The following is a 27,966-nucleotide window of genomic DNA, read 5'->3' on the forward strand; positions in this document are numbered from 1 at the left end:
ATGGATGAAAATCTTACCAATTTATTTTCACAAATCAATAATACTGAGAACATCCTGCGAGGAGTCAAAAAGTAACAGGAAAACTGTTGCTTTAAAAGAAAAAAAAAATTAGAACCCGTGGATGACAAGTGAGGCTTATTCGAGGTGTTTCCCTGTAGGGGGCCAGCCTCCCTGTGATGGACCTAACGGAGCTCCCCAAGTGCACAGTGTGTCTGGAGCGCATGGACGAGTCCGTGAACGGCATTCTCACCACCTTATGTAACCACAGCTTCCACAGCCAGTGTCTGCAGCGCTGGGATGACACAACGTGAGTGCAGGAGGTTACCCCCATACCCTGTCAAAGCTCATTATTACCCTTTCCCAGAATTAAGAACAGCCGCCCCCCCAAAATGAATCACTCCAAGTATTTGACTTTATAAACCTGGGTACCACGATGGTGAAGAGGTCACATAGAAGGGCCTTCCGTGTTTCTTCTTTGCTTTCCTCAGTTCACGTGAGGATCAGCATTCCTAGACCAAGTCCCTTTTAGTGTGCCAGTTCTGAATGCTTATGGAATGTCCCAAAGCAGCATGAATTGTTCTTTCCTTTGAAGAGCCAGAAAATGAGGGGGTGGGGGGAAGTTTAGCTTTGAGGCTCTCATGCTAAAATGACATCCAGGTCTAAAATCTTGTTTATCACCTGCACTTTATGTCTACTCTTTACTTTGGCTTTCTTATCTTTACTGGGCTTTCTTATCAAAGCCCAGATTGCTGGGCTACAGCAATCTGACATTTTGGATTTACCATGTTGTTGATGGCTTGGTGGCCAGTAGTAACAGTAGTCACTAAGTATGAGGCACACACACACCTATGTTCTCCTGTTTCCCAGTGCAACAGAGGCCCTATTTGTAGGGTGGCATTGTGCAAAGAACTGAGGTGTAACCTGTACCTTTTTTTTTTTTTCAGTCAGAGGTTGCTGCTCCCTTTGCAAACTGCATTGTGGGTCTTAGCTAGAAAGGCCTTGTGGCCTTCAGACGCTGGCCTCATGGGTTTCCCAGTACAGAGAGGAAGGTGCAGAATCAAATAATCACACGAATAAATGTGAAATTACAGCCATTGCAAGTGTTACAAAGGAGCAGCGTTGCAGCATTGTGACTCGAGAATAGGGCCCTGACACAGCCAGGGCTGTCTGAGAGGCAGCCTCTCAGGGAGGATGAACAGGAGTTAGCCAGCTGAACAGTGGAACCGGCGAGAAGGCAGTGTAGGGGAGGGGGTGTGCACGGGAAGGGGGAAATCACGTTCCAAAGCCCAGGAATAAGGAGGGGCGAAAGTCCACAGGAGTCTCTGTTCTCTGCCCCCACGTGGTCAGCTTTACAGAGCAGGGACCCTGTCTGGCTGTTCTCTGCTATGCCGCTCACACTTAGCAGGAGACGTGGTGCGTAGGAGCTCAGTAAATATCTTTGAGCAAATAGACCCTGGCTTTTCCGTGGCTTGTTTACCTGGAGAAGAATCTTGCCCCAGTTCTGTAGAGTCCTTGGTCAATTCTGGGGTATCATTTGAGGGTTCTTCAGAGAATTGTCCAGGTTTAAATTTGCCTTGAATAAAGCCATGCTGAGATGTTTGTGTTCCATAAAGGGTCTGTCTGTATCTTGTGTCCATCTGCTATACCATTTAAGTTCTGGATGCTTCTTTGTTTCCTGCCACTCCAATTTTACTTTCCGTACAAGTTAAGTTTTGTAAAACCATAGCATTTTCAAGTTGGAAGTTTCCTCAGGGACCATCTTGTCCAACCTCCTCATTTTATAGAAGAGGAGACAGAGGCCCAGAGGTGAAAATTAGCATGCTCAAAGTGTCATGACAGAGAACGAATGCCAGAACTGGGTCCAGAATTCAACCCACCGGGCAGCTGCCCTCAAAACCATGCCGTGCCTTCAGCAAGTGGGTTTTGAGCCTCTCTGTGTGCAACTACAGTGCTGTGTGCCGAGGGGGAGAGAAACAAACACAGACCCTCCTCGGGAACATTGATCTGCTAAGGGAGAGTCACACATACATGTATGCTTACAATTCGAGGTAGATATGAGAGAGAGCCAGCTGCCCCGCTGGGGTGGTCTGGAAGGGTTGCTTACAGAAGGCGGTATTGGTACCAGGTCACGAAGGGTGGTTTTTTGTCAGGGAAGGACATTCTGAGAGGATTTCCCCAAATATCTCCTCAGGAAAATAAGATTACAACTCAAAATTATTTTTGAAGGGAAGGCAGGAAGAATTGAATGAACTGTTATTTTTTAATAGACAGATGAGATGGTATATCATAGAGGGCTAATTGTATAATACAGATAAGTTTATTTTTATAATTTTCCCCCCTTTTTCCTTTTTATTCTCAGGATCATACATTTTGGAAAGATCATTTTGGCACAGTGTAGAAAATTAGATTTCAGAATTCGTTTGCTGTTTTCTTATCCCACCACTACCACAGCTGCCACAAAGACTGAAGTGATGACACAGAGCTAGTTCCTACGTTTGACAAGACTGCTTGTGGAGTCCTAGCTGCCACTTCTTTTTTTTTTAATAAATTTATTTATTATTTATTTTTGGCCGCATTGGGTCTTCGTTGCTGTGCGCGGGCTTTCTCTAGTTGTGGTGAGTGGGGGCTACTCTTTGTTATGGTGCGTGGGCTTCTCATTGCAGTGGCTTCTCTTGTTGCGGAGCACGGGCTCTAGGCACGTGGGCTTCAGTAGTTGTGGCACACGGGCTTCAGTAGTTGTAGCTTGTGGGCTCTAGAGCACAGGCTCAGTAGTTGTGGTGCACGGGCTTAGTTGCTCTGCGGCATGTGGGATCTTCCCCGGCCAGGGCTCAAACCCGTGTCCCTTGCATTGGCAGGTGGATTCTTAACCACTGGGCCACCCGGGAAGTCCCTAGCTGCCACTTTTGTTACTTCTTCAAGTTTGTCCTGTCTTCTCTTTTGGTACTAAAGAAAGAGACAGACTAAATCCTTTAGCTTTCTCTTGGGAAACATAGTCCTTATCTGTGATAAGAACTTAGTGTTCTTCCTGCTTATTTCCATTCCTTGGTTTTATCTATTCAGTAGGGTAACAAACTGATACTAGTTATATCTTGAGCATTCTTTCTTCTTGGTGCCAGTTCACTTAGCCTCAACTATCACCTACTTTCTATCATTTTTGCCCATTGGACACAAATATTCGTGACTGGTACTTAGCATTACTTTGTCTTGAGTATAAGGGTTAATGGATTTTTTCAATTTTTTTTCATTTTTATTGAAGTATAATTGACAATCAAAAATTGTATATATTTAAGGTGTACAACTAGATGACCCGATATACATCAACACTGTAAAATGCTCACCACAGCCAAGCAAGTCAGCATATCCATCACTTCACACTTTTACTGTTTTCCCTTTTTGTTTTTACTTTTCTTTTTTTTTTGTTGTGAGAACAACGAAGCTCCACCCTCTTAGTAAATTTTAAGAACACAGTACAATATTGTCAATTATAGTCAACATTGATGTGTACCAGTTCTCTAGAACTTACTCATCTTGCATAACTGAAAGTTTGTACCTCTCGACCAACATCTGCCTGTTTCCCCCTTTTCCCAGCCCCTGGAAGAACACAGTACAATATTGTCAATTATAGTCAACATTGATGTGTACCAGTTCTCTAGAACTTACTCATCTTGCGTAACTGAAAGTTTGTACCTCTCGACCAACATCTCCGTTTCCCCCTTTTCCCAGCCCCTGGTAGCCACCTTTCTGCTCTATGTATCTATGAGTTTGGCTTCTGTGCCATTTTTATTGGCTTTTTGTAAATTGAAACTTTAGTACTCACCGAGCACTGGTGTCTTTTTCCAGATGAAATTCATTGTATGACAAAATGTTGTATGTGTTTCATGAAGGCCATTAACTTTTTTTTTTAGTGAAGTTTACTACAGAATTTAGTTTCAACTCTTAGGAGCAACCTTGAGAGGACAGGGTACATTTTGGATGATTTAAAACCTTGAGAAGTGGGGATAAGGTAGATTGAAGTAAAAATACATTGTGGGTAGCCAGACATGAAACAAAATTAACAACTCGTCTCAAGTCTCTAATTCTAACCTATAAATATTTAGTTCTTTGATTACCTAAGCTTTAGACAGAAGAGTGGAGAAAGATATGAGGCAGATCAAGATTTTTCCCTTATCCTCAGCTTTATCAATATTTTGTGGGACTTCCCTGGTAGTGCAGTGGTGAAGAATATGCCTGCCATTGCAGGGGACACGAGTTCAAGCCCTGGTCTGGGAAGATCCCACATGCCACGGAGCAACTAAGCCTGTGAGCCATAACTACTGAGCCCGCGTGCCACAACTACTGAAGCCCACGTGCCTAGAGCCCATGCTCCGCAACAAGAGAAGCCACTGCAATGAGAAGCCCGTGCACTGTAACAAAGAGTAGCCCCCGGGCTTCCCTGGTGGTGCAGTGGTTGAGAGTCTGCCTGCCGATGCAGGGGACACGGGTTCGTGCCCCGGTCTGGGAAGATCCCACATGCCATGAAGCGGCTGGGCCCGTGAGCCATGGCTGCTGAGCCTGTGCGTCCGGAGCCTGTGCTCCGCAACGGGAGAGGCCACAGCAGTGAGAGGCCCGCGTACCACAAAAAAATAAACAAACAAAAAAAAGAGTAGCCCCCACTTGTAGCAACTAGAGAAAGCCCTCATGCAGCAACGAAGACCCAATGCAGCCAAAAATAAATAAATTAATTAATTTTTTAAAATTTTGTGGTTTTCTTTTCATTTCATTTGAGAATAGCTTGAAAGCATTTGTCTTTTGAATGATGTCCTTAATTACGATAAACTTAAAACTATTATATAAGAGAGGGAGGATATACAATTACATTTTTGACTTTTGGGTTCTGTGACAGCTGTCTTTTATATTTAATCTGTATTATTATTTTTTGGTGTCCTTTATAGGTGCCCTGTTTGCCGATATTGTCAAACACCAGAGCCAGTAGAAGAAAATAAGTGTTTCGAGTGTGGCGTTCAGGAAGTAAGTAACGAGTGGTGGGGAAGAGTAACGCACGCGGCTTTAATCATCTGGGATTTTCTTCTACCCAGTGTGGTGTAAATTCTTTTCAATTCTTTTTGAGACTGATTTTTTTTTTTTCTTTTTGTCCAGGGTCAGGCAAAAAATAAAAATACACAAACTATTTTACTCATACACAGAATACTTTATGGTTTCATTCTTTGTCCTTTGAAAACACCTAGACTTTTGTTGATAATTGTGATTATTTTTTCTTGCTATTTACATAGAGTTCCATAGAATCCAGAGCGAAAAACTAATTGACCCCTAAAAGCATCCTTGCTTGTTGGGTTTTAAACATATTTATTCAGAACTCCTGTAGAAACAACTCTAAACCTCATCCTGTGTCAGGCTCTCCTCTTTCCACCCCAGTGGACCAGGTCATGTGTTTTTATGTAACTAATTAAGATCTTACCTCCTTCTCGGCAGAACCTGTGGATTTGTTTAATATGTGGCCACATAGGATGTGGACGGTATGTGAGTCGACATGCCTATAAGCACTTCGAGGAGACCCAGCACACATATGCCATGCAGCTCACCAACCATCGAGTCTGGGACTATGCTGGAGGTGAACACCACTCCCATTTTCTAATTTGGATTCATTCTTTCTGAAAACGTCTCCGTCAGAACCTCTCCCCTTGCTCTCACAGCTTGAAGTCTTCCTGACAGCTGTGGCAAACTCCAGTTCTCATGGTGCCCCATAGGGCACTATTTCCTGTGAATGGCCTGCACTGCAGAGGATAAAGAGAGTTAATACTTACACTCTGCCCTCTCTTTTTTTTTTTTAATTCAAATGATTTAACCCACTTTTAAAGAAATATTGCAAGGCATTTAATTTGGATCTGTAAAAACATAATTTTGTCAAAGTTAAAGGCTTATGGAGACCCTTTTCATTCTGAAGAAACATGCCTTAGTTGACTCATTCTTTTCTTTAGATAATTATGTCCATCGACTGGTCGCAAGTAAAACAGATGGAAAGATAGTACAGTATGAATGTGAGGGTGATACTTGCCAGGAGGAGAAAATAGATGCCTTACAGTTAGAGGTAAGATATTTTATTAATAATTACTGAATACCTATGTCTACTGCTTTTTACCACTCTAACTTGAAAGGTTGTTTGGGCTTTTAATTTTGCCATATGCCCTGCATGTTAGCTTTTGTTTTAAAGATCTGTATTGCTCTGAAGGATTATAAAAATATTTTTATTCCATCTGATTTTCTTCTTTGAAAATCTAATAAGTTTCACTGAGCCTTATTACCTTCAGTGTCATGTTCCTGGTTGTCTCAAGTTCAGTATTAGTGTTGTCCTCTATAGCTGTGATAAAGGTGGAAGTTAAGAATTTTCCTGGGCTTCCCTGGTGGTGCAGTGGTTGAGAGTCTGCCTGCCGATGCAGGGGGCACGGGTTCGTGCCCCGGTCCGGGAAGATCCCACATGCCGCGGAGCGGCTGGGCCCGTGAGCCGTGGCCACTGAGCCTACGCATCTGGAGCCTGTGCTCCGCAACGGGAGAGGCCACAACAGTGAGAGGCCCACGTACAGCAAAAAAAAAAAAAAAATGTTTAAGAATCTTCCTGTTGGGGGGGATTCCCTGGTGGTCCAGTGGTTAGGACTCCATGCTTCCACTGCAGGGGGCACGGGTTCGATCCCTCGTCGGGGAACTAAGATCCCACATGCTGCACGGTGTGGCCAAAACATAAAATATATTCTTGGAAAAAAAAGTTATAAAAAAAAAATTCTTCCTGTTGGCATCACAGTAGCTGTTGGAAATTGAGCAAACTTGGTCAGGATAAGTTAACCCCAATAGCATCTTTCCATGCTGAGAAGCTTTTTCCCATATATTGGGCTGGCTTTTATAATTGGACCCTTATATAGATAAAGCCATTTTTAGGGTTTTCATATAATTAAGGAAGCAATAAAATTACCACAGTCTTATTTTTCTCATAGCAGTAAACCCCATCTACTATAAAATTGATGTGTAAATTTTATATTAAGGAAGGAAAAGTTTAACATGAGTCCTATTTTATAAATTTCAAAATGATTAATTTAAAAACAAATACCTTAACCTTGGGAGGAGGTGGACATTTGAAAACTTGCTTATCTCTAGACTCTTAAGGTCAGTGGGATGGCCTAAAATAGAGCTGATGTTACCATTAATAAATTGTATTGATGTGAAAAAAATACAAATCTTTTTTTTTTAATATTTATTTATTTATTTTTATTTTTGGCTGCATCAGGTCTCAGTTGTGGCATGCAGGATCTTTCGTCACGGCGGGAGGGCTTCTCTCCAGTTGTGGTGCTTGGGCTCCAGAGTGCGCGGGCTCAGTAGTTGCAGCACTTGTGGGCTTAGTTGCTCTGCGGCATGTGGGATCTTAGTTCCCCGACCAGGGATCGAACCCGCGTCCCCGGCATTGGGAGGCGGACTCTTAACCACTGGACCACCAGGGAAGTCCCCCCCAAAAATTCAAATTTTTAATGTTAAGTTTGTAGTAACTCTTCCAAATTAAGTATGTTCACTCAGTGAATACTTATTGAGGGTTGCCATCTGTTAGCCACTCTTCCATGTGCTGCTGGGAGCTCAGCATTAAATAGACTCCCTGCCCTCATGGAGCATACATTCTAGTGACACACACACATACAGTCTTCCAATTGTCCTTTCTTTCTGTTGCTCTTTCATTCTCTTCTCTGGCCTGCAAACATGATTAGATCTCTTCCAGTCTCCTGGAATGGTCTTTCCAGAATGCAGATGTGATCTTGCCACTCCTTGGCTCTTATTTCTCAATATCATACCCCAGAGCCTTCCATAGGCCCCATCTCTCCATACCCTACACCCCAGCCTCATTGGTCTCACTTCATCTCTGAAGCAATTCTAAACATCCGCAGCTCACATCTTGTTAGTTCTCTGGAATCTGTCTCCTCCTCCTGTCTGTCTGTCAAGAGTCCTCTCAAATCTCACCTTCTCTCAGAAGTCCTACCGGATCCTCTCCTTTCTCTGTAGTTACACAGCACTGTTCATTCATTCATGCATTCAGGCAGCAAACATGTCTTGACATCCAGAATGTGCCAGGCACTGGGGGTACAAAAATGAAGATATAATCCTTGCTTTCAAAGAGTTCAGTCCAGTCAAGGAGAGAGGCAGGCAAACCGGTGATTAAGTGCTCATGTCATAAATGCTGGTAATGATAGGCACAGTGTCGTGGGAGCCGAGAGAGGCAATTAACCCAGGGCTGGGAGTGACAGGGACAGCTTCCTGTAGGGGGCAGATGGATGAGCTGATTTGAGTTACACTTTGATTTAAAACCATGTAGGGAACTCCCGGCGGCTTGGGGTCTATTCCCTCCACCGTCACGGAACTGCCCCGGAGCCCGAGGGGAGAGCGGCCTCACTGAGGCTGCCGGCTCCGGAGGGGCCCTGGCGGCCAAAGCCGCGACAGTCGTGAGGACGGCGGGCCGTTGTTTCAACAAGTAACTTAAAGACAAAATGGAAAAACAAGGAGGTTTGTGCCTGAGATCATGTTGATGTGAAACCGGGGATGGCCACCTTGTGCCAGCCGTGTGGATGAAAGGCTCTTGGTGCTGCAGCCAGGAGTCAGTGCTGTGCCTCTGAGATGGGAGAGCCAACTTCAGGACACTGGTCAACAAGAGACCTCCCAGCTCCACATAATATCAAACGGCGAAAATCTCCCAGAGATCTCCATCTCAACGCCAGCACCCAGCTTCACTCAACGACCACCAAGCTGATCCAGCCTCATCCACCAGAACACAGGCAATAGTCCCCTCCACCAGGAAGCCTACACAACCCACTAAACCAACCTTAGCCACTGGGGACAGACACCAAAAACAACGGGAACTACGAACCTGCAGCCTGCAAAAAGGAGACCCAAAACACAGTAAGATAAGCAAAATGAGAAGACGGAGAAATACACAGCAGATGAAGGAGCAAGGTGAAAACCCACCAGACCAAACAAATGAAGAGGAAATAGGCAGTCTACCTGAAAAAGAATTCAGAATAATGATAGTAAAGATGATCCAAAATCTTGGAAATAGAACAGACAAAATGCAAGAAACATTTAACAAGGACCTAGAAGAACTAAAGATGAAACAAACAATGATGAACAACACAATAAATGAAATTAAAAATACTCTAGATGGGATCAATAGCAGAATAACTGAGGCAGAAGAACGGATAAGTGACCTGGAAGATAAAATAGTGGAAATAACTACTGCAGAGCAGAATAAAGAGAAAAGAATGAAAAGAACTGAGGACAGTCTCAGAGACCTCTGGGACAACATTAAATGCACCAACATTCGAATTATAGGGGTCCCAAAAGAAGAAGAGAAAAAGAAAGGGACTGAGAAAATATTTGAAGAGATTATAGTTGAAAACTTCCCTAATATGGGAAAGGAAATAGTTCATCAAGTCCAGGAAGCACAGAGAGTCCCATACAGGATAAATCCAAGGAGAAATATGCCAAGACACATATTAATCAAACTGTCAAAAATTAAATACAAAGAAAACATATTAAAAGCAGCAAGGGAGGGCTTCCCTGGTGGCACAGTGGTTGAGAGTCCACCTGCCGATGCAGGGGACAGGGGTTCGTGCCCCGGTCCGGGAAGATCCCACATGCCACAGAGCGGCTGGGCCCGTGAGCCATGGCTGCTGAGCCTGTGCATCCGGAGCCTGTGCTCCGCAACGGGAGAGGCCACACGGTGAGAGGCCCCTGTAGCACAAAAAAACAAAACAAAAAAAAAAAAAACAGCAAATAACACATAAGGGAATACCCATAAGGTTAACAGCTGATCTTTCAGCAGAAACTCTGCAAGCCAGAAGGGAGTGGCAGGACATATTTAAAGTGATGAAGGAGAAAAACTTGCAACCAAGATTACTCTACCCAGCAAGGATCTCATTCAGATTTGATGGAGAAATTAAAACCTTTACAGATAAGCAAAAGCTGAGAGAGTTCAGCACCACCAAACTAGCTTTACAACAAATGCTAAGGGAACTTCTCTAGGCAAGAAACACAAGACAGGGAAAAGACCTACAATAACGAACCCAAAACAATTTACAAAATGGGAATAGGAACATACATATCGATAATTACCTTAAATGTAAATGGACTAAATGCTCCCACCAAAAGACACAGATTGGCTGAATGGATACAAAAACAAGACCCATATATATGCTGTCTACAAGAGACCCACTTCAGACCTAGAGACACATACAGACTGAAAGTAAGGGGATGGAAAAAGATATTTCATGCAAATGGAAACCAAAAGAAAGCTGGAGTAGCAATTCTCATATCAGACAAAATAGACTTTAAAATAAAGACTATTAGAAGAGACAAAGAAGGACACTACATAATGATCAAGCGATCGATCCAAGAAGAAGATATAACAATTGTAAATATTTATACATCCAACATAGGAGCACCTCAGTACATAAGGCAAATACTAAGAGCCATAAAAGGGGAAATCGACAGTAACACATTCATAGTAGGGGACTTTAACACCCCACTTTCACCAATGGACAGATCATCCAAAATGAAAATAAAAAAGAAAACACAAGCTTTAAGTGATGCATTAAACAAGACGGACTTAATTGATATTTATAGGACATTCCATCCAAAAACAGCAGAATAAACATTTTTCTCAAGTGCTCATGGAACATTCTCCAGGATAGATCATATCTTGGGTCACAAATCAAGCCTTGGTAAATTTAAGAAAATTGAAATTGTATCAAGTATCTTTTCCGACCACAACGCTATGAGACTAGATATCAATTACAGGAAAAGATCTGTAAAAAATACAAACACATGGAGGCTAAACAATACACTACTTAATAACGAAGTGATAACTGAAGAAATCAAAGAGGAAATCAAAAAATACCTAGAAACAAATGACAATGGAGACACGACAACCCAAAACCTATGGGATGCAGCAAAAGCAGTTCTAAGAGGGAAGTTTATAGCAATACAAGCCCACCTTAAGAAACAGGAAACATCTCGAATAAACAACCTAACCTTGCACCTAAAGCAATTAGAGAAAGAAGAACAAAAAAACCCCAAAGTTAGCAGAAGGAAAGAAATCATAAAAATCGGATCAGAAATAAATGAAAAAGAAATGAAGGAAATGATTAAAAAGATCAATAAAACTAAAAGCTGGTTCTTTGAGAAGATAAACAAAATTGATAAACCATTAGCCAGACTCATCAAGAAAAAAAGGGAGAAGACTCAAATCAATAGAATTAGAAATGAAAAAGGAGAAGTAACAACTGACACTGCAGAAATACAAAGGATCATGAGAGATTACTACAAGCAACTCTATGCTAATAAAATGGACAACCTGGAAGAAATGGACAAATTCTTAGAAATGCACAACCTGCCAAGACTGAATCAGGAAGAAATACAAAATATGAACAGGCCAATCAGAAGCACTGAAATTGAAACTGTGGTTAAAAATCTTCCAACAAACAAAAGCCCAGGACCAGATGGCTTCACAGGCGAATTCTATCAGACATTTAGAGAAGAGCTAACACCTATCCTTCTCAGACTCTTCCAAAATACAGCAGAGGGAGGAACACTTCCAAATTCATTCTACAAGGCCACCATCACCTTGATACCAAAACCAGACAAGGATGTCACAAAGAAAGAAAACTACAGGCCAATATCACTGATGAACATAGATGCAAAAATCCTCAACAAAATACTAGCAAACAGAATCCAACAGCACATTAAAAGGATCATACACCATGAACAAGCGGGGTTTATTCCAGGAATGCAAGGATTCTTCAATATACTCAAATCAATCAATGTGATAAACCATATTAACAAGTTGAAGGAGAAAAACCATATGATCATCTCAATAGATGCAGAGAAAGCTTTCGACAAAATTCAGCACCCATTTATGATAAAAACCCTGCAGAAAGTAGGCATAGAGGGAACTTTCCTCAACATAATAAAGGCCACATATGACAAACCCACAGCCAGCATCATCCTCAATGGTGAAAAACTGAAAGCATTTCCACTAAGATCAGGAACAAGACAAGGTTGCCCACTCTCACCACTCTTATTCAACATAGTTTTGGAAGTTTTAGCTACAGCAATCAGAGAAGAAAAGGAAATAAAAGGAATCCAAATCGGAAAAGAAGAAGTAAAGCTGTCACTGTTTGCAGATGACATGATACTATACATAGAGAATCCTAAAGATGCTACCAGAAAACTACTAGAGCTAATCAATGAATTTGGTAAAGTAGCAGGATACAAAATTAATGCACAGAAATCTCTGGCATTCCTATACACTAATGATGAAAAATCTGAAAGTGAAATCAAGAAAACACTCCCATTTACCATTGCAACAAAAAGAATAAAATATCTAGGAATAAACCTACCTAAGGAGACAAAAGGCCTATATGCAGAAAATTATAAGTCACTGATGAAAGAAATTAAAGATGATACAAATAGATGGAGAGATATACCATGTTCTTGGATTGAAAGAATCAACATTGTGAAAATGACTCTACTACCCAAAGCAATCTACAGATTCAATGCAATCCCTATGAAACCACCACTGGCATTTTTCACAGAACTAGAACAAAAAATTTCACAATTTGTATGGAAACACAAAAGACCCCAAATAGCCAAAGCAATTTTGAGAACGAAAAACGGAGCTGGAGGAATCAGGCTCCCTGACTTCAGACTATACTACAAAACTACAGTAATCAAGACAGTATGGTACTGGCACAAAAACAGAAAGATAGATCAGTGGGACAGGATAGAAAGCCCAGAGATAAACCCACACACATATGGTCACCTTATCTTTGATAAAGGAGGCAGGAGTGTACAGTGGAGAAAGGACAGCCTTTTCAATAAGTGGTGCTAGGAAAACTGGACGGGTACATGTAAAAGTACGAGATTAGGTCACTCCCTAACACCATACACCAAAATAAGCTCAAAATGGATTAAAGACCTAAATGTAAGGCCAGAAACTGTCAAACTCTTAGAGGAAAACATAGGCAGAACACTCTATGACATAAATCACAGCAAGATCCTTTTTGACCCACCTCCTAGAGAAATGGAAATAAAAACAAAAATAAACAAATGGGACCTAATGAAACTTAAAAGCCTTTGCACAGCAAAGGAAACCATAAACAAGACCAAAAGACAGCCCTCAGAATGGGAGAATATATTTGAAAATGAAGCAACTGACAAAGGATTAATTTCCAAAATTTACAAGCAGCTCATGCAGCTCAATAACAAAAAAACAAACAACCCAATCCAAAAATGGGCAGAAGACCTAAATAGACATTTCTCCAAAGAAGATATACAGACTGCCAACAAACACATGAAAGAATGCTCAGCATTATTAATCATTAGAGAAATGCAAATCAAAACTACAATGAGATATCATCTCACACCAGTCAGAATGGCCATCATCAAAAAATATAGAAACAATAAATGCTGGAGAGGGTGTGGAGAAAAGGGAACACTCTTGCACTGCTGGTGGGAATGTGAATTGGTACAGCCACTATGGAGAACAGTATGGAGGTTCCTTAAAAGACTACAAATAGAACTACCATATGACCCAGCAATCCCACTACTGGGCATATACCCTGAGAAAACCATAATTCAAAAAGAGTCATGTACCAAAATGTTCATTGCAGCTCTATTTACAATAGCCCAGAGATGGAAACAACCTACGTGTCCATCATCGGATGAATGGATAAAGAAGATGTGGCACATATATACAATGGAATATTACTCAGCCATAAAAAGAAACGAAATTGAGCTATTTGTAATGAGGTGGATAGACCTAGAGTCTGTAATACAGAGTGAAGTAAGTCAGAAAGAGAAAGACAAATACCGTATGCTAACACATATATATGGAATTTAAGAAAAAAAAATGTCATGAAGAACCTAGGGGTAAGACAGGAATAAAGACACAGACCTACTAGAGAATGGACTTGAGGATATGGGGAGGGGGAAGGGTGAGCTGTGACAAAGCGAGAGAGAGGCATGGACATATATACACTACCAAACCGCCTGGAGGGGTAGGATAGGGAGGGTGGGAGGGAGGGAGACACAAGAGGGAAGAGATATGGGAACATATGTATATGTATAACTGATTCACTTTGTTACAAAGCAGAAACTAACACCCCATTGTAAAGCAATTATACCCCAATAAAGATGTAAAAAAAAAAAAAAGAAATGAAGGGAAAAAAAACCCCAAAACCATGTAGTTCTTCTTGAAGTCAGCTTAAACAGAAATCTAAGGGTTTTTTAAATTGTACATTTCTCTGTTTGTCCCTATAGATTGTAAGCCCCCAGAGGACCAAAGTGTAATTGTCATCTCTGTGTTCCCCTAGTTTATTGAGTAGAGTGGAACCAAGGTGTAATATGCATTCTGTATGTTCTTCTTAATCTTCTGCAGGTCACTAAAAGTCGGGTTTTAATTGAATTTCAGAGACTGACAACTGTGACTTATGTTTTGGTGTTCATTCTCTGTTTTTGTAGTATTCATATTTACTAACAAGCCAGCTGGAGTCTCAACGAATCTACTGGGAAAACAAGATAGTTCGGATAGAGAAGGACACAGCAGAGGAAGTAAGTTTCTGGTCTGGTGACTGCTGAAATGCCACATGCCAGGATAGCCTGATGTTGGGGGGAGAAGGAAGAGTACAGGGAAAAAGGGGTCTCAGAGTCTTCCTTCTCAGTCTCATCTATAGGTAGAGAACTGGTTTACCTCTAAAAAGAAACCTTTGTTACATGTCAGTTAAATCTCAACAAAGCTGGGGGCTAGTAAGGGGTAGGAAAAAGAAAAGATTTGGAATCAGTTGGCTCACCCCAGTAACCTAACTCTACATCAAGTTTCCAGGGAGAAGTAGTAAACACCTGACTTGTCATTATGCTAGAGACTTAGCCCCAGAAGGTCGTATCAGGGAACAAGAAATTGTAGACCACAATGAGAATGAAGTTAGTCAAAAAGAGGAAAAGGAAGAGACAGAAATACGCTATTGCAAATGTAATCAACTAAGCATAATTTAAAAGGAGAAGGGAAGCAGACATATATTCTCACCTAGGATTAGTAAATCAAGAAGATTTTATTGTGTGCTGAGCCCTATACTAAGTTAAGGAAGAAATAAAATACTTGCTACATACCTGAAACCAAAGAAACCTTGGACTTAAAGGCTTGGTATTTTGGGGTTCGGATGTTGTTTGTTTGTTAACTTCAATCAGGTTTTCTAGTGCCTTGTGCAATTCCATTTAAAAAATAGAAGTATGTGCATGAGGGTTTGTACTTTCAGTCAGCCAGTTGGTTTGTCACCTTGGGAACAGCTGCTTTGGGGAGCTGAATATGCGCTCCTGAGGCAACAAGATGGTGCTTTGAAAATGAAGGGAATAAAATTAGGCAGAGATGCTGAAGTGGTCACCATGGCACCTTATTAGTCTAGGGCAGTAGTCTTGAAAATTTAACAAAATAATGCTTTAAAGAAAAGGCCATTCACTACTCGGATGGATAGAAGAGAAAAGTGATGTGATTTTGGTGGAAACCCGGCCCAGAGTGGCCCAGAGCTCCACCTGCTTGGTTTGCCCTTTGGCTCCAGCATATACAAGGAACCCTGAGGGTTCCAGACCAGGGACTTTGAAAACCAGTGAGCGCCTGAGTGTTCGTGTATAACTAGGGCTCTGGGAACCGTTATCAGGACCTAGAGACTGTTCATAATTCAGTCATTCTCTTAGTGTTAAGTAAAGGCTTTTAAATGTTTTTAAATGATTGACTTAAATGATTATTTTTAAAGTGATTATTTTAATAACTTTGCGAATCCTCACCAGCAACTGGGCCCTCAGATGGGGGGACTGCAGAGCTGGGTTTGGGGCTCACCTCAGTGGTAGCTGGTGTTATCGTGGAGCTTAGCAGGCAGGGCCAAGCTTTCACTTTATGCCAGGCCCATGGGCCCAAGTTTCTGAGTATGCCTACAAATGAGGAGAAATCAGGTTTTTTCATTAAGGCTTAACACCAGCTTTAAAATGATCTTTGGTGAAAAGTTCATGATGAAATTCTTACAGAAACCTTCTAAGCAATGGAAGTGCCTTTCCAGAGGGGCTTCAGGTCACTTGACATACTGTTCTGAATAGGGCTTGATTGGAGTCCACATGGGAAGGAGGTGCGTCTGATGGCACTCACAAGGCAGAGCAGAGGTCGCTGCCACTTGGTGTCAGGTTTGGGGCTCCCAGGGAGGAGCACTGGCAACTCCATGCAGCCTCACTAATGGGTTTTTCTATGGGCTGTACCAGCGTGAGCACCTAAAGTGCTTTGTGCAGACCCTTGAGAGCTAAGCTCAGGATTCTCTCTGCCCTTTAAGACTCTTTAGAATTAACTGTATTCCCTAACACATGCCCATGGAAAGCAAGTCAAGGGGCAGGGAAGCTAAAAATGTGAAACTTGTGTCTACTTTTAGGTAGGGATAAGGTAGAGGCAAGGGCAGCCCTAAATAAAAAGCTCGAAAAGGATATTTTGTTTTCTAGTAAAAAATGTCACTTATCCGTAAGTTAATTGGTGATGCAAGCCTTTTGTTCCTGCTGCTGTCCTCCTTTTGACCAGTCCTCTGTCCGTTGGCACCTTCAGCAGTAGAGCACATGCAGGGAGAAAACAGTAACCGTGCATTTCACTGGCAGAGATTCTTGGTCATGGGCCTCATATAAAGGTAATGTGGGGGAGGAGAGGAGCTGCAGATTGAAATTCACTGCGGACTTCAATTATAATACTATTGCAGTCCCCCGATGCCTTAGGTAGTACAATTGCTGTAGTATGTGAGCAGAGTCTGTTCTGGAAAATGAAGCTCATACCCACTTGAAGGTTCATAGTTTTAGTGGGGCCATGTATAAGAGCATAGAGTAGGCCATCAGTACAGGTGCATTCCCCTAAAGATACCTCTTTTCTTTTTAAACCTCTAGCTCCATAGAGAAATTGCTCTTTCTCCAGGTGTGGATTGTGAACTGAGTTTGGTGGCTACAACTGGCATTTTTATTAGCATAGGGTAGATGTCAGAGTGTATCACATTTAATATTGTTTTGTGAAACTTTTGTATCAGGGTGTGTGTGTGTGTGTGTGTGTGTGTGTGTGTGTGTGTGTGTGTGTGTGTGTGTGTGTGTGTGTACGTACTAAGTGTTTCTTACTGAGGGCTAATGGTCAGAAGTGCTTTTAAAACCACTAATTTAGGACTTCCCTGGTGGCGCAGTAGTTAAGAACCCGCCTGCCAATGCAGGGGACACGGGTTCAAGCCCTGGTCCGAGAAGATCCCACATACTGCGGAGCAACTAAGCTTGTGTGCCACAACTGCTGAGCCTGCGCTCTAGAGCTTGTGAGCCACAACTACTGAGCCTGTGTGCCACAACTACTGAAGCCTGCGTGCCTAGAGCCCATGCTTCGCAACGAGAGAAGCCACTGCAATGAGAAGCTCGCACACCGCAACGAAGAGTAGCCCCCGCTCGCCACAACTAGAGAAGCCCGCACGCAGCAAAAGACCCAGTGCAGCCAAAAATAAATTTTAAAAAAACAAACACTAATTTAAGCCATTGTAACATTTGTCTCTAGCAATATCAGAAACCTTTTTGAGGTTACTAGATATTTTTTATCTTGATTTAAATGTGTTTAGCTTATTGTCTTTAGTGACCAAAACAGTTTGGTTCCTTTTGATGGTCATTTCTGTCCTTTCCAATTTCCCTAAACTGACAGGAGTCAGTTTAAGAGAAAATGTCAGAAGGATCTAGTGGTCTTATTTTAAAACAATATTGAGGAGAAAATTAATACCAAATAGAATGAGAGCAATTTGAAAGCTATTTTTATTTTTTTGACATAGAGGAACTTTTAGAAATCTCTCTTTAATTGCATGTTCTTCCAACTTAATGACGTTGGCTCTAAAGTTAATTTCTACAAAACAGTTAATTTCTTATTAAAAAAAAGAGGGAGCAGTGCTGTTAGAGACCTGCTAGGCGAGCCGTAGCAAATGTTTAAAAAGAAAGCGTTAAGGGCTTCCCTGGTGGCGCAGTGGTTGAGAGTCCGCCTGCCGATGCAGGGGACGCGGGTTCGTGCCCCAGTCTGGGAAGATCCCACATGCCGCGGAGCGGCTGGGCCTGTGAGCCATGGCCGCTGAGCCTGCGCGTCCAGAGCCTGTGCTCCGCAATGGGAGAGGCCACAACAGTGAGAGGCCCACATACCACAAAAAAAAAAAAAAAAAGAAAGCGTTAAAAGTAGTGGCCCTTTTTCTGGCGTGATGGATGTTGCATGCATCACGGATCTCTGCTAAGAGTTTAAATCTTGCCAAGAGGTCAGTTTTCCTTTGCTATAGAGCTTTGGCCTCCCGTATAGTGCAGAGAGAGTTTTAGAAATTGGCTTTGGACCCAGACTTGGGGGTCCAATCTTGAACCCATGTCACTCGAGCTGGGTGACCTTGGAGTGTATTGCCTCACCTTTCTCTAAGCCTCAGTTTCTGTAAAAAGTTTTCATGCCTAAGTCATAGGCTTGTTATAAACAATAAATGAGATACTACCTATAAAACACCTAGCCAGGACCTGGGCCATAGGATTTAAATTCTCAGTCACTTCTGTTCCTATTATTATTATTATATCACGATCCACCTGTCTTCCTGTGTCCTTAGACAAGTGGAGTGGAGGTGTTTCCCAAGTCTGTAGATCTTAACACCTGTGTGAATCCAGTGTCTACATAACTAGACTTCCACAGACTCCTTGCTAGGATTGCTGCCATCTGACACATAATACACCAGAATTTTTAATTTCTCTTAAGTTTTTAAGACAATGTAATTTGAATTCTCTCTGTAAATTGCCTTTATATAAACTCAAAATAAAAACTGCTTATGCTCCATATGGCTTCACAGTACATGAGTAAATTAATAGTGAAATTGGACGGAAAAAAGCACCAAACAGAATCACCTGTTACAAGTAACTTCAGATTATTTGGATAATACAATTGTCACTTAAAAGCATGGATTTGAACTGCACAGATCCACTTATATGTGGATTGTTTTCAGTGGATACCTGCTACAGTACTGCAGGATCCGCAAATGGTTGCATCCACAGATGCAGAACCATGGATACGGAGGGCCGACAATAAAGTTATACTCAGATTTTCGACTTCAAGGAGGGTCGAGACCACACATTGTTCAAGGGTCAAGTGTAACTTTTAGAATATGATCTCAAGAGTTAAAAAACTGGTCAGTTAAGAATTGGAGATTCTGCCCTCCTACACTGTTGATGGGAATGTAAATTGGTGCAGTCACTACGGAGAACAGTATGGAGGTTCCTTAAAAAACTAAAAACAGAACTGCCATATGATCCTGCAATCCCACTCCTGGGCATATATTCAGAAAAGATGAAAACTAATTTGAAAAGAAAAATGCACCCCGGTGTTCATAGCAGCACTGTTTACAGTAGCTAAGACATGGAAGAAACCTAAATGTCCATCCACAGATAAATGGGTAAAGAAGATGTGGTATATATATGCAATGGAATACTACTCAGCCGTAAAAAAGAATGAAATAATGCCATTTGCAGCAACATGGATGGACCTAGAGATTATCAAACTAAATGAAGTAAGTCAGACAGAAAGACAAATATTACATGATATCACTTATATCCAAATCTAAAAAATAATACAAATGAATCTATTTACAAAACAGAAACAGACTCACAGACATAGAAAACAAACTTACGTTTACCAAAGGGGAAAGGAAGGGCAGTATGAGATTAACAGATATTACTATATATGAAATAGAAAGCAACAAGGATTTACTGTATAACACAGGGAACAATATTTACTGTATAACACAGGGAACAATACTCAATGTCTTGTAATAACCTGTAATGGAAATAATCTGAAATATATATATATATGAATCACTTTGCTGTACACCTGAAACTAACACAATATTACACAATATCATCAACTACGCTTCAATTTAAAAACAAAGAATGGGGAGTTCTGGTCTGGCCTCTGATAAATCATCTCATGCGCTACAGCCTGAAGCTCTTTCTTTACCTTCTGGCAGTTTCACTCAACATTCAGTAGCTCTTGACCCTCTTGATCCTGGTTTAGAGAAATGGTAAGAAAAAAAGGATTTCTCAAAATTTTTATTCCTATTGCAGAAATTCTTTCAGATAATGGTCTCACCTTTTCCAAATTTGGTTTATCAGAGTTAAAGACAGGTAATTGGGAAAAAAAATTGTGATATTAGCCCCAAAGGCCACACAGCTTTGTCTTTGTGAAGTGAAACTGATCTCTGTTTGCTCTTTCAGATTAACAACATGAAGACCAAATTTAAAGAAACAATTGAGAAATGTGATAATTTGGAGCACAGACTAAATGATCTCCTGAAAGAAAAGCAGTCTGTGGAAAGAAAGTAGGTATAACTGGCCTGTTCTTTTAATTAGCTTTTTTATTCTAACAGGTTCCATAAACAGATAATCTCCTTTATACCCATGGACACACTCTCATTGTCAAGTGTGTATCACCAGGTTTTCAGGGCTCTCCCCATATATGGAGCAAACCTACTGTGACTTCCTGTTTACTAAAAAATTCAGTGTTTCATGCCAGATGGATGCCATGTGGAATGCAGGACGCTCTCCTGATGTCTGTGCTCATGCTACATGCAAGTATCTTCCATTTTGGCCTGTAGAAAGCAACTTCCTTGTGCCCAGAGCATCTCTGAGCCATGGTGGCTGAGAAATGGCAGTTAGGAAAGAGATTTACATTTAAGCTGAAGATGGCATGTGTTCTGGCCTTGGTCGGGAATTACAGGCCAAAGATGTTGAACATGGAGCAAAAAACTCATCAACAACATGGCAAGAACAGACTCTACTAGTGTTATTTGGGAAGATAATTGCTACTGATTGAAACTACCTTTCTAGTTTAAGTTATACTCACAAAAATAATTGGATTTTTTTACTCCAGACAAATGGATAAAAAATAAATTTAAGGGGGATAATTGTCCCTTAAGTTTTTTTTTTTTAATCTTGGGATAAATTTAGTTTTACAAAAAGGTTGCAAAGATAGTGCAAAGAATTCCTGTATACCTTTCACCTGTTCTCCTTCATTGCAAATAGGTGGATAGTTTTAGTCATTTGTGTGGGGGGATTGGGGGGTAAAATCTATGTAACGTAGATTCTGCCGTTTTAAGTATGCAGCTCACAGTGTTGTGCAGCTATGACCACTGTGTGGTTCCAGAATTTTTTATCACCCCAAAAGAAACTCTTCAGCAAAGGTGTTTTTTTGTTTGTTTTTGGGGTTTTTTTTTTGCGTTGTGCGGGCCTCTCACTGTTGTGGCCTCTCCCATTGCGGAGCACAGGCTCCAGACTCGCAGGTTCAGAGGCCATGGCTCACGGGCCTAGCCGCTCCGCGGCATGTGGGATCTTCCCGGACCGGGGCACAAACCCATGTCCCCTGCATCGGTAGGCGGACTCTCAACCACTGCGCCACCAGGGGAGCCCCCTGCAAAGGTGTTTTTTAACTGCTGTGAAAACAACACTACATTAATAGAAATACAAATCAAAAATTCTCCTATGCTTTCAGCACCCTAACAAATTGAACTGTTCCAAAGAATTTAAAAGTTAAAACTGGAAGTTTTCTTTCATCCCCAAATCCGGCTATCTAGAGGTAACCATTATTAATGGTACCAGTGAATCTTTGTTGTTCTCGGTCTTTTGCAGTACCTGTGTAAACCTCTCATATACATCTTTTTTCTACAAAACTTGAATAATATTAAGTATTCTATTTGGTAAAATATTCTGTTTTGGAGTTTTTTTTTGTTTTTTGGGTTTTTTTGTACTGGCATATCTAGATCTATTCTGATCTTTGTAACATCATATGAAGGTCCCATAACAATTTTAACCAGTTCCCCTTGAAGGACATGTAAGTTGTTTCAAGTCTCACACTACTATGAACAATGTTGCAATAAGCATCTTTCTGCATTTGTCATTTAGTGCAGTCCTGAGTATATTTACTTTATAGGATAAATTCCTGGAAGTAGAATAGCTATGTGAAAGGGCAGGTGAAATTTTGATTTTCATAGATGGTGTCAAGTTGACTTCCAAGGAGTTTGTGCCAGTTCACACTGTAGTAGCAGCGTGTGGGAGTACCCCCTTTTCCCACATCTGAGCTCTTTGGCATTCTGATACATAAAAATGGTATCTCAAGTGGTGTTTTGTCATTCTTTACTTGTGAGTAAGATTGAGCATCAGTAAGGCACTCCCTATTCTTGCAAACTCTTCTCCAGCAAATGCAGTTGAGATCAGAATACTTGACTCTTTAAGAATGTCACTTTTCTTCATAACTTCTTTATCATAGCTATCATCTCTTAAGCCACCCATGTAAACAAAACAGAGAAGCAGTAGAAATTTTACCATGAATCACAGAATAGTTTCTGCTATTGAAAATTTTCTGATCCTTTAAAAAAAAAAAAAATGTCCTGAGGCTACACTTTAGTTAACTAGAGCAAAATTCTTGTTTTAGGTAGCTGTTGCAATGGCAGCAAACCAGTCCCCCTGGCCATGGGAGGGCGGGGTCTGCCCTAAATGGCTTCTGAGGTCATGGCTCCTCTGTTCAATCCCAGAGCAGAAAGGGGACTATGTCAGCAAATGAAAAACGTGCTTTGTTTTCCTTTGTTTTGTAAAAGGTGCACTCAGCTAAACACGAAAGTGGCCAAACTCACCACAGAGCTCAAAGAGGAGCAGGAAATGAACAAGTGTTTGCGAGCCAACCAAGTCCTCCTGCAGAACAAGCTGAAGGAAGAGGAGAGGGTGTTAAAGGAGACCTGCGACCAGAAGGACCTGCAGATCACTGAGATCCAGGAGCAGCTGCGGGACGTCATGTTCTACCTGGAGACGCAGCAGAAGATCAACCACCTGCCCGCTGAGACCCGGCAGGAAATCCAGGAGGGACAGATCAACATTGCCATGGCCTCGGCCTCAAGCCCCCCGTCTTCGGGGGGCAGCGGGAAGCTGTCCTCCAGGAAGGGCCGCAGCAAGAGGGGCAAGTGACCTTCAGAAAAACACATGTCCTTGAGACTGTTCTCCCTGGCACAGCAAGGGTGTGCTGGGGCCTTCAGCTAAATGTAGGGTGGACCCTGAATAAGTATAAGTGAAGATCAAGCCGCAGTTGTTCGGATCTTTCATTTGCTACCGTGTGGTGTAACGAACGTTAGAGGGCTGACAGCTAGTAGAGCTGAGGGAAACGGGCAGTGTTTTCAAAGGTGGCTGCTTTTTTCAACCGTAATAGTTCACTGACCTCAGACGTTCTAATGACCATTTTGCCTTCCTACTTGATAGATGCCCCAACTCTGCTGTGCATATTTCTGTTGTATTTATTGAGTTGGTGTATTAGACGTTCAGTTCTGGAATCACTTTAAGAGGTAGAATTTTTTTGTGTCCCCTCAAAGGTAACTATCCTTAAACCACCAAACCTGCCTGAGGTCATCACAGCTGCTTGAGAGAGAGGTTCTCCATGGCCACTGAGGATTTATGAAAATTCCCTAGCATTAGCATTGGCATCCCTCCCTGCCTCCAGGGAATTGAATAATTGGTCAAATGTTACATGAAAAGAGGCTGGGTCTGTAAACCTGGCACTGGCTTGTCACCAGCAGCCATCTCCTCTTGCTCCAGGCCTAGCCAGGAAAAACAAACAGCCCCGAGCAGACTGAGTGGACCCAGTGTAGGAAAAATGGTGATGTCCCCACTTTGTTTATTTTTGATGCCTCCACAGCTCATTATGTACCTCAGAGAAGGAGGCTACATGTTTGCTCTGAGACTCAAATCTCAGAATGGATTTCCTAGCATCCAGCAAGAATAAGCAGGCAGATTTATCATCCATGTGAAAAGGCAGAGTGAGGCCTCTGACTGGCTGACTGTATTTTGCTGGGATCAGTATTTTCTGAGTGTTTACAAAAGATTGGGCTGCATGTTCAGGTTGCGGCTAAAGGGAGCTTGGGCAGATTTTCAATTATGCCTTCAAGGCATATCCAAAAGGCTGCGGCTAAATCCAAAAATTAGAATTTTAACAGAGGCCCCTTTAAAACAGTCATGTAATGCTTGTGTGGGCCAACAGAGGGGCTGTGTACTTTTTCTAGAAACAGAAATGTCAAAAAAAAAATCGTAATGTGTGGAAATTAAGCAAAATTAAAGTAAGACCCGCGTGGAATTTCGCTTCCAAAAGAGGTAGCTGGGTAGGTTAACAAGACATAGTGTTAAATGATGGGTTTTCTTTCCTGTGTTTATAATTAGCCAAGGTTTTCAAATTATCACACTTCAGAATTGGTTCTTAGCCTACGATTAGGCCTCATCCTCTTTGACCTAAACATTTTGCACGTTATTTGTTCGCACACCAACTGTCTCGCTAATCACCATCCACTTCTGTGGGACGTGCCGCAGCATTTCCCAAAGAACCTTCCCGGTAACTTTGCAACATGAATGTACTCAGACATTCTCAATTTTTTCTTAGGGCAAACCAACTCCATAAGTCCCCCTTGCACTTATATATACAGATATCCTAAAGCAAGAGTGGGAATGGGAAGCTAACTTAATTCTCTTTCCTATAGAGATTCTATTTTATTTAAAATCTATTTTTACACTAGTTAGAATCCTGCTTTTTTTGGCCAAGTACTCGTCTTGCATGTCTGACCTTGCAGAAGCTGGGGTGGATCGCAGCATACTAATTAAGAGAATTAGAAGTAGTTGACAAAGCTTGCTTGCTCATTTCTCTGCGATCACCTCCACCAAGCAGCCTACCACCAGCTGGGAGAACAGAGATTTTCAGTATAGATGGGATAAATGCTCTGAAAGGCTGTGCCCAGAGGAATGAGCAAATAGGCAAATGTTTCCAAACTACTTGAAGGTTTAAAAAAAATGTTCCAGAAAAACTTGTCAAGCTATGTAAAGAAAATGTTTTATTAAACCGGTCAACGAGTCATGTTTGAATTTGACAGAATTACATAAGGTAGAAGCTGTTAGTGTTTCCTAGATGGAAGTGAACCACTTAACGTATCCATACTACCTTGAACAATGAAATTGCATTAAAATAACCAAACTTTGAAATGATTCTGCCCCGTGTGAAATCTGTGTCTCTCTGGTTGACATTTGCTTGGAGCTGGTACCTGAATAATCTAAGAAAAAGTAGCTGAACCAGGTACAGAATAGGGAAAATCCTCTGAATTTGGAAGCTTGGGTTAGGAGAAGACCCAGGCACACAATTCTTTTGCAAACTAAAAGCAGTCAATTTCTACGCCTAAGACTTTTTTCCAGGCCCTACACCGAGCTGAGGTTGTTTTATTTTTGGAAACTGTCATAAATGTGACTTGTTAAGGATCCACCATGTAAGAAAAAGCACTGAAGCAACTCCCCGCTCCTGCTTGCGCAGTGAAGTTGTCCTCATCAGAAGGGCTGAGAAAGTGATTTAAACAGTCAGCCAGTAGAATATGGAGAACTTGGCAAATCACAAATGAACAACCTTCTGTCATCACTTGGAAACCCCTCTCCTAGTGCAGTCGGGATACACAAGCTACAAATACTATCCATAAGATTTGGCTGCTCTGCACGATGCCACGTTGCTTGGGCTGGTGGCAGATTTTAGTTTGTTGTGATAAAGTCCATGGGCTTATCTAAAAATGGAAAGTCACTTTTAAAACATTTGAGGAAAGCTATTTTGTTTTCTCCAAGATAAAGCTGATTTATGCCGTGGTCATTCTACTGTGTTACTTGTTGGCAGTAGAAGGGAAATTTCTCAGGAATTTCTTAAGACTCAGCTCCTGCTCTTCAGTGGTGCTGGGGGACATCTCAACTACCCAGAGACCTGGCCAACACCTGAAGCAAGTTTAGGAAGGCACCAAGTGTTCTCTGGCAGGCCTCTGCTGCTGGCCAGTCTTCATTCTTGCTCGTGAAAATTCCTGAAACAGGAGTCCTAGAATTCTGTGCAGTGGCTACACCAACAGATGTGGCTTTTAAAGTTAAAATTTTTAAATGACAGAGTGAAGTCGTAATAGGGAGAAAAGGCTTTCCCTTTAGGAACCCTGAGTTTTACCCCAGAGCCAAAGCCGAGTGTCTCCTCTGTGATGTGAAGTTGATTTCCTCCCCGCAAATGCAGTACTGCGGTCAGCCTGCGGCATGCAAAAAACATTCTTCGCATTTGTGCATTAGGAGACTTCAGGGAAGTTATATAAGACTTATCTTTTACTTTTTTTGTGGGGGACGGGGAGTGTGGCCTCTTTATCCTGATCAATGTCATGATCAACTCCTTTACATCCTCTTTGTATTTTTTAAAGGTAGTGGTAACCCTTGATGGTAACCCTTGATGGTAACCCTTCTTCTTGATGGGTTTACCACTTGATGGTAACCCTTCTTCTTGCATCCCTGAAACTCACGTGCCCTCCCCGGAATGCTGTCATTTACGATAGCAGTTTCTATCAGACATGAATTTTGAAAGCTGTACTTCCAGAGGCCAAAACTATTTTAGCATCATTTTAGCTAGTATGCTCTTCATGAACATTGAGTGTTCTCTCACTGTGATTCTGAAAGCTTACAAGAGCCCGAAAGGGGCTCTGCAGTTGGTTTTTTAATCTGGATTTTGAATTCTTACTGCATTAAAGAAGCCCCGGAAGAGATGAACAATCCGTTGTCTTATACAGGATGACTGTGGTCTTTGGGGCCTAACATTGAACTGCTTCGGGTCAGAAACTTCTCACTGGAATCAGCTGCAAAATGTAGTTCTGGTACTTGGCACGGAGCTGCACTGGTGCAGATAACATTTGTTACTCCAAGGCTAATTACCAAGCACACGACGTGAACTAAAGAAGCTTTGCTTCTTTTCAGACCCTGTTCTAAATCCCCTGACCCAAAACTCCTTTCAGATGCAGCCTCTCGAAGTAAATGCAGAGAAGTTTGTCCAGTAGGGAGTGGGAGGAGGGGTCCATCCAAGAGTGCAATCACCTGCAAGGTCTTGGACCATGAAGGTGTACGACACCCAGAATGAATCTACCCTAGTACAACACTACTGACGGTGCGATTCTTTCCAAAAGATCAAAGTGAGCCTATGGCACACTAAGCATAAATGGTTGAATAGGAAAAACAGTTCTGACTTGGCCTCTCTGGAGATGTCTTTTGCCATCTTCTGCCTGGAAGAAGCAGCAAGTCCCAGACCAAACTTCCTTGTTCAGTTGTTTCCTCACTTAAAAAGAAAGAGCGGGCTTCCCTGGTGGCGCAGTGGTTGAGAGTCCGCCTGCCGATGCAGGGGACACGGGTTCGTGCCCCGGTCCGGGAAGATCCGACGCGCCGCGGAGCGGCTGGGCCCGTGAGCCATAGCCGCTGAGCCTGCGCGTCCAGAGCCTGTGCTCTGCAACGGGAGAGGCCACAGCAGTGAGAGGCCCACGTACCGCAAAAAAAAAAAAAAAAAAAGCAACTGAGATCCCTCCAGCTATATCGATTTTTAATTCTAAATTCTCAGTCCCTTGGCTATGGCCTGATGGGCCAAAAATTCAGACTTTCGCTAGAGGGCTGGGAGAAGGCGAGTGCCATTAAAAGAAGGAGGCGTTTCCACCACTTGAGATACGTGCTTGTATCACTTTACATCATTACCATCGTGCTTCACACCAAAAGGCTGCGGCGCTAACTGAAAAAGAGAGAACGCAAACTAATTTCTGGGCAGAAGAACAAATCACGGAGAAAGACCTATAACTGAAGAAGAAATGGAAAATTTCAGAAGGAATCAGGAGAGTTGCTCGCTTGGAAACACTCCAGTGGAGAGTGAATTGGGACTTATTACACACAGCCAGCGGGTCCTCCAGCAGCATTTTCCAGGAACTATCTTTTGTGAAGGACCTAGCCCTCAACGTAGCTGTGCCCACTCACACATTCTGATGAGTTTATGCTCACTCGGAA

The 27,966-nt window shown here is 42.0% G+C and overlaps 1 protein-coding gene across 1 annotated transcript in view; it reads left to right on the plus strand.

The window, feature by feature from the left end:
• The window catches only part of BRAP (BRCA1 associated protein), a 35,577-nt gene extending 10,443 nt beyond the window's left edge, over positions 1-25,134 (plus strand). The window contains exons 6-12 of the mRNA XM_067700846.1: positions 159-307; positions 4,932-5,007; positions 5,470-5,608; positions 5,976-6,085; positions 14,545-14,634; positions 20,344-20,447; positions 22,719-25,134. Of these exons, the coding sequence (XP_067556947.1) occupies positions 159-307; positions 4,932-5,007; positions 5,470-5,608; positions 5,976-6,085; positions 14,545-14,634; positions 20,344-20,447; positions 22,719-23,082 (1,032 nt within the window). The 3' untranslated portion in view covers positions 23,083-25,134. The remainder of the gene's footprint in view (positions 1-158; positions 308-4,931; positions 5,008-5,469; positions 5,609-5,975; positions 6,086-14,544; positions 14,635-20,343; positions 20,448-22,718) is intronic.
• The last annotated feature ends 2,832 nt before the right edge of the window (positions 25,135-27,966 follow it).

The sequence above is a fragment of the Pseudorca crassidens genome, chromosome 12 (assembly GCF_039906515.1).
Source record: "Pseudorca crassidens isolate mPseCra1 chromosome 12, mPseCra1.hap1, whole genome shotgun sequence".
NCBI classification, from domain to species: domain Eukaryota; kingdom Metazoa; phylum Chordata; class Mammalia; order Artiodactyla; family Delphinidae; genus Pseudorca; species Pseudorca crassidens.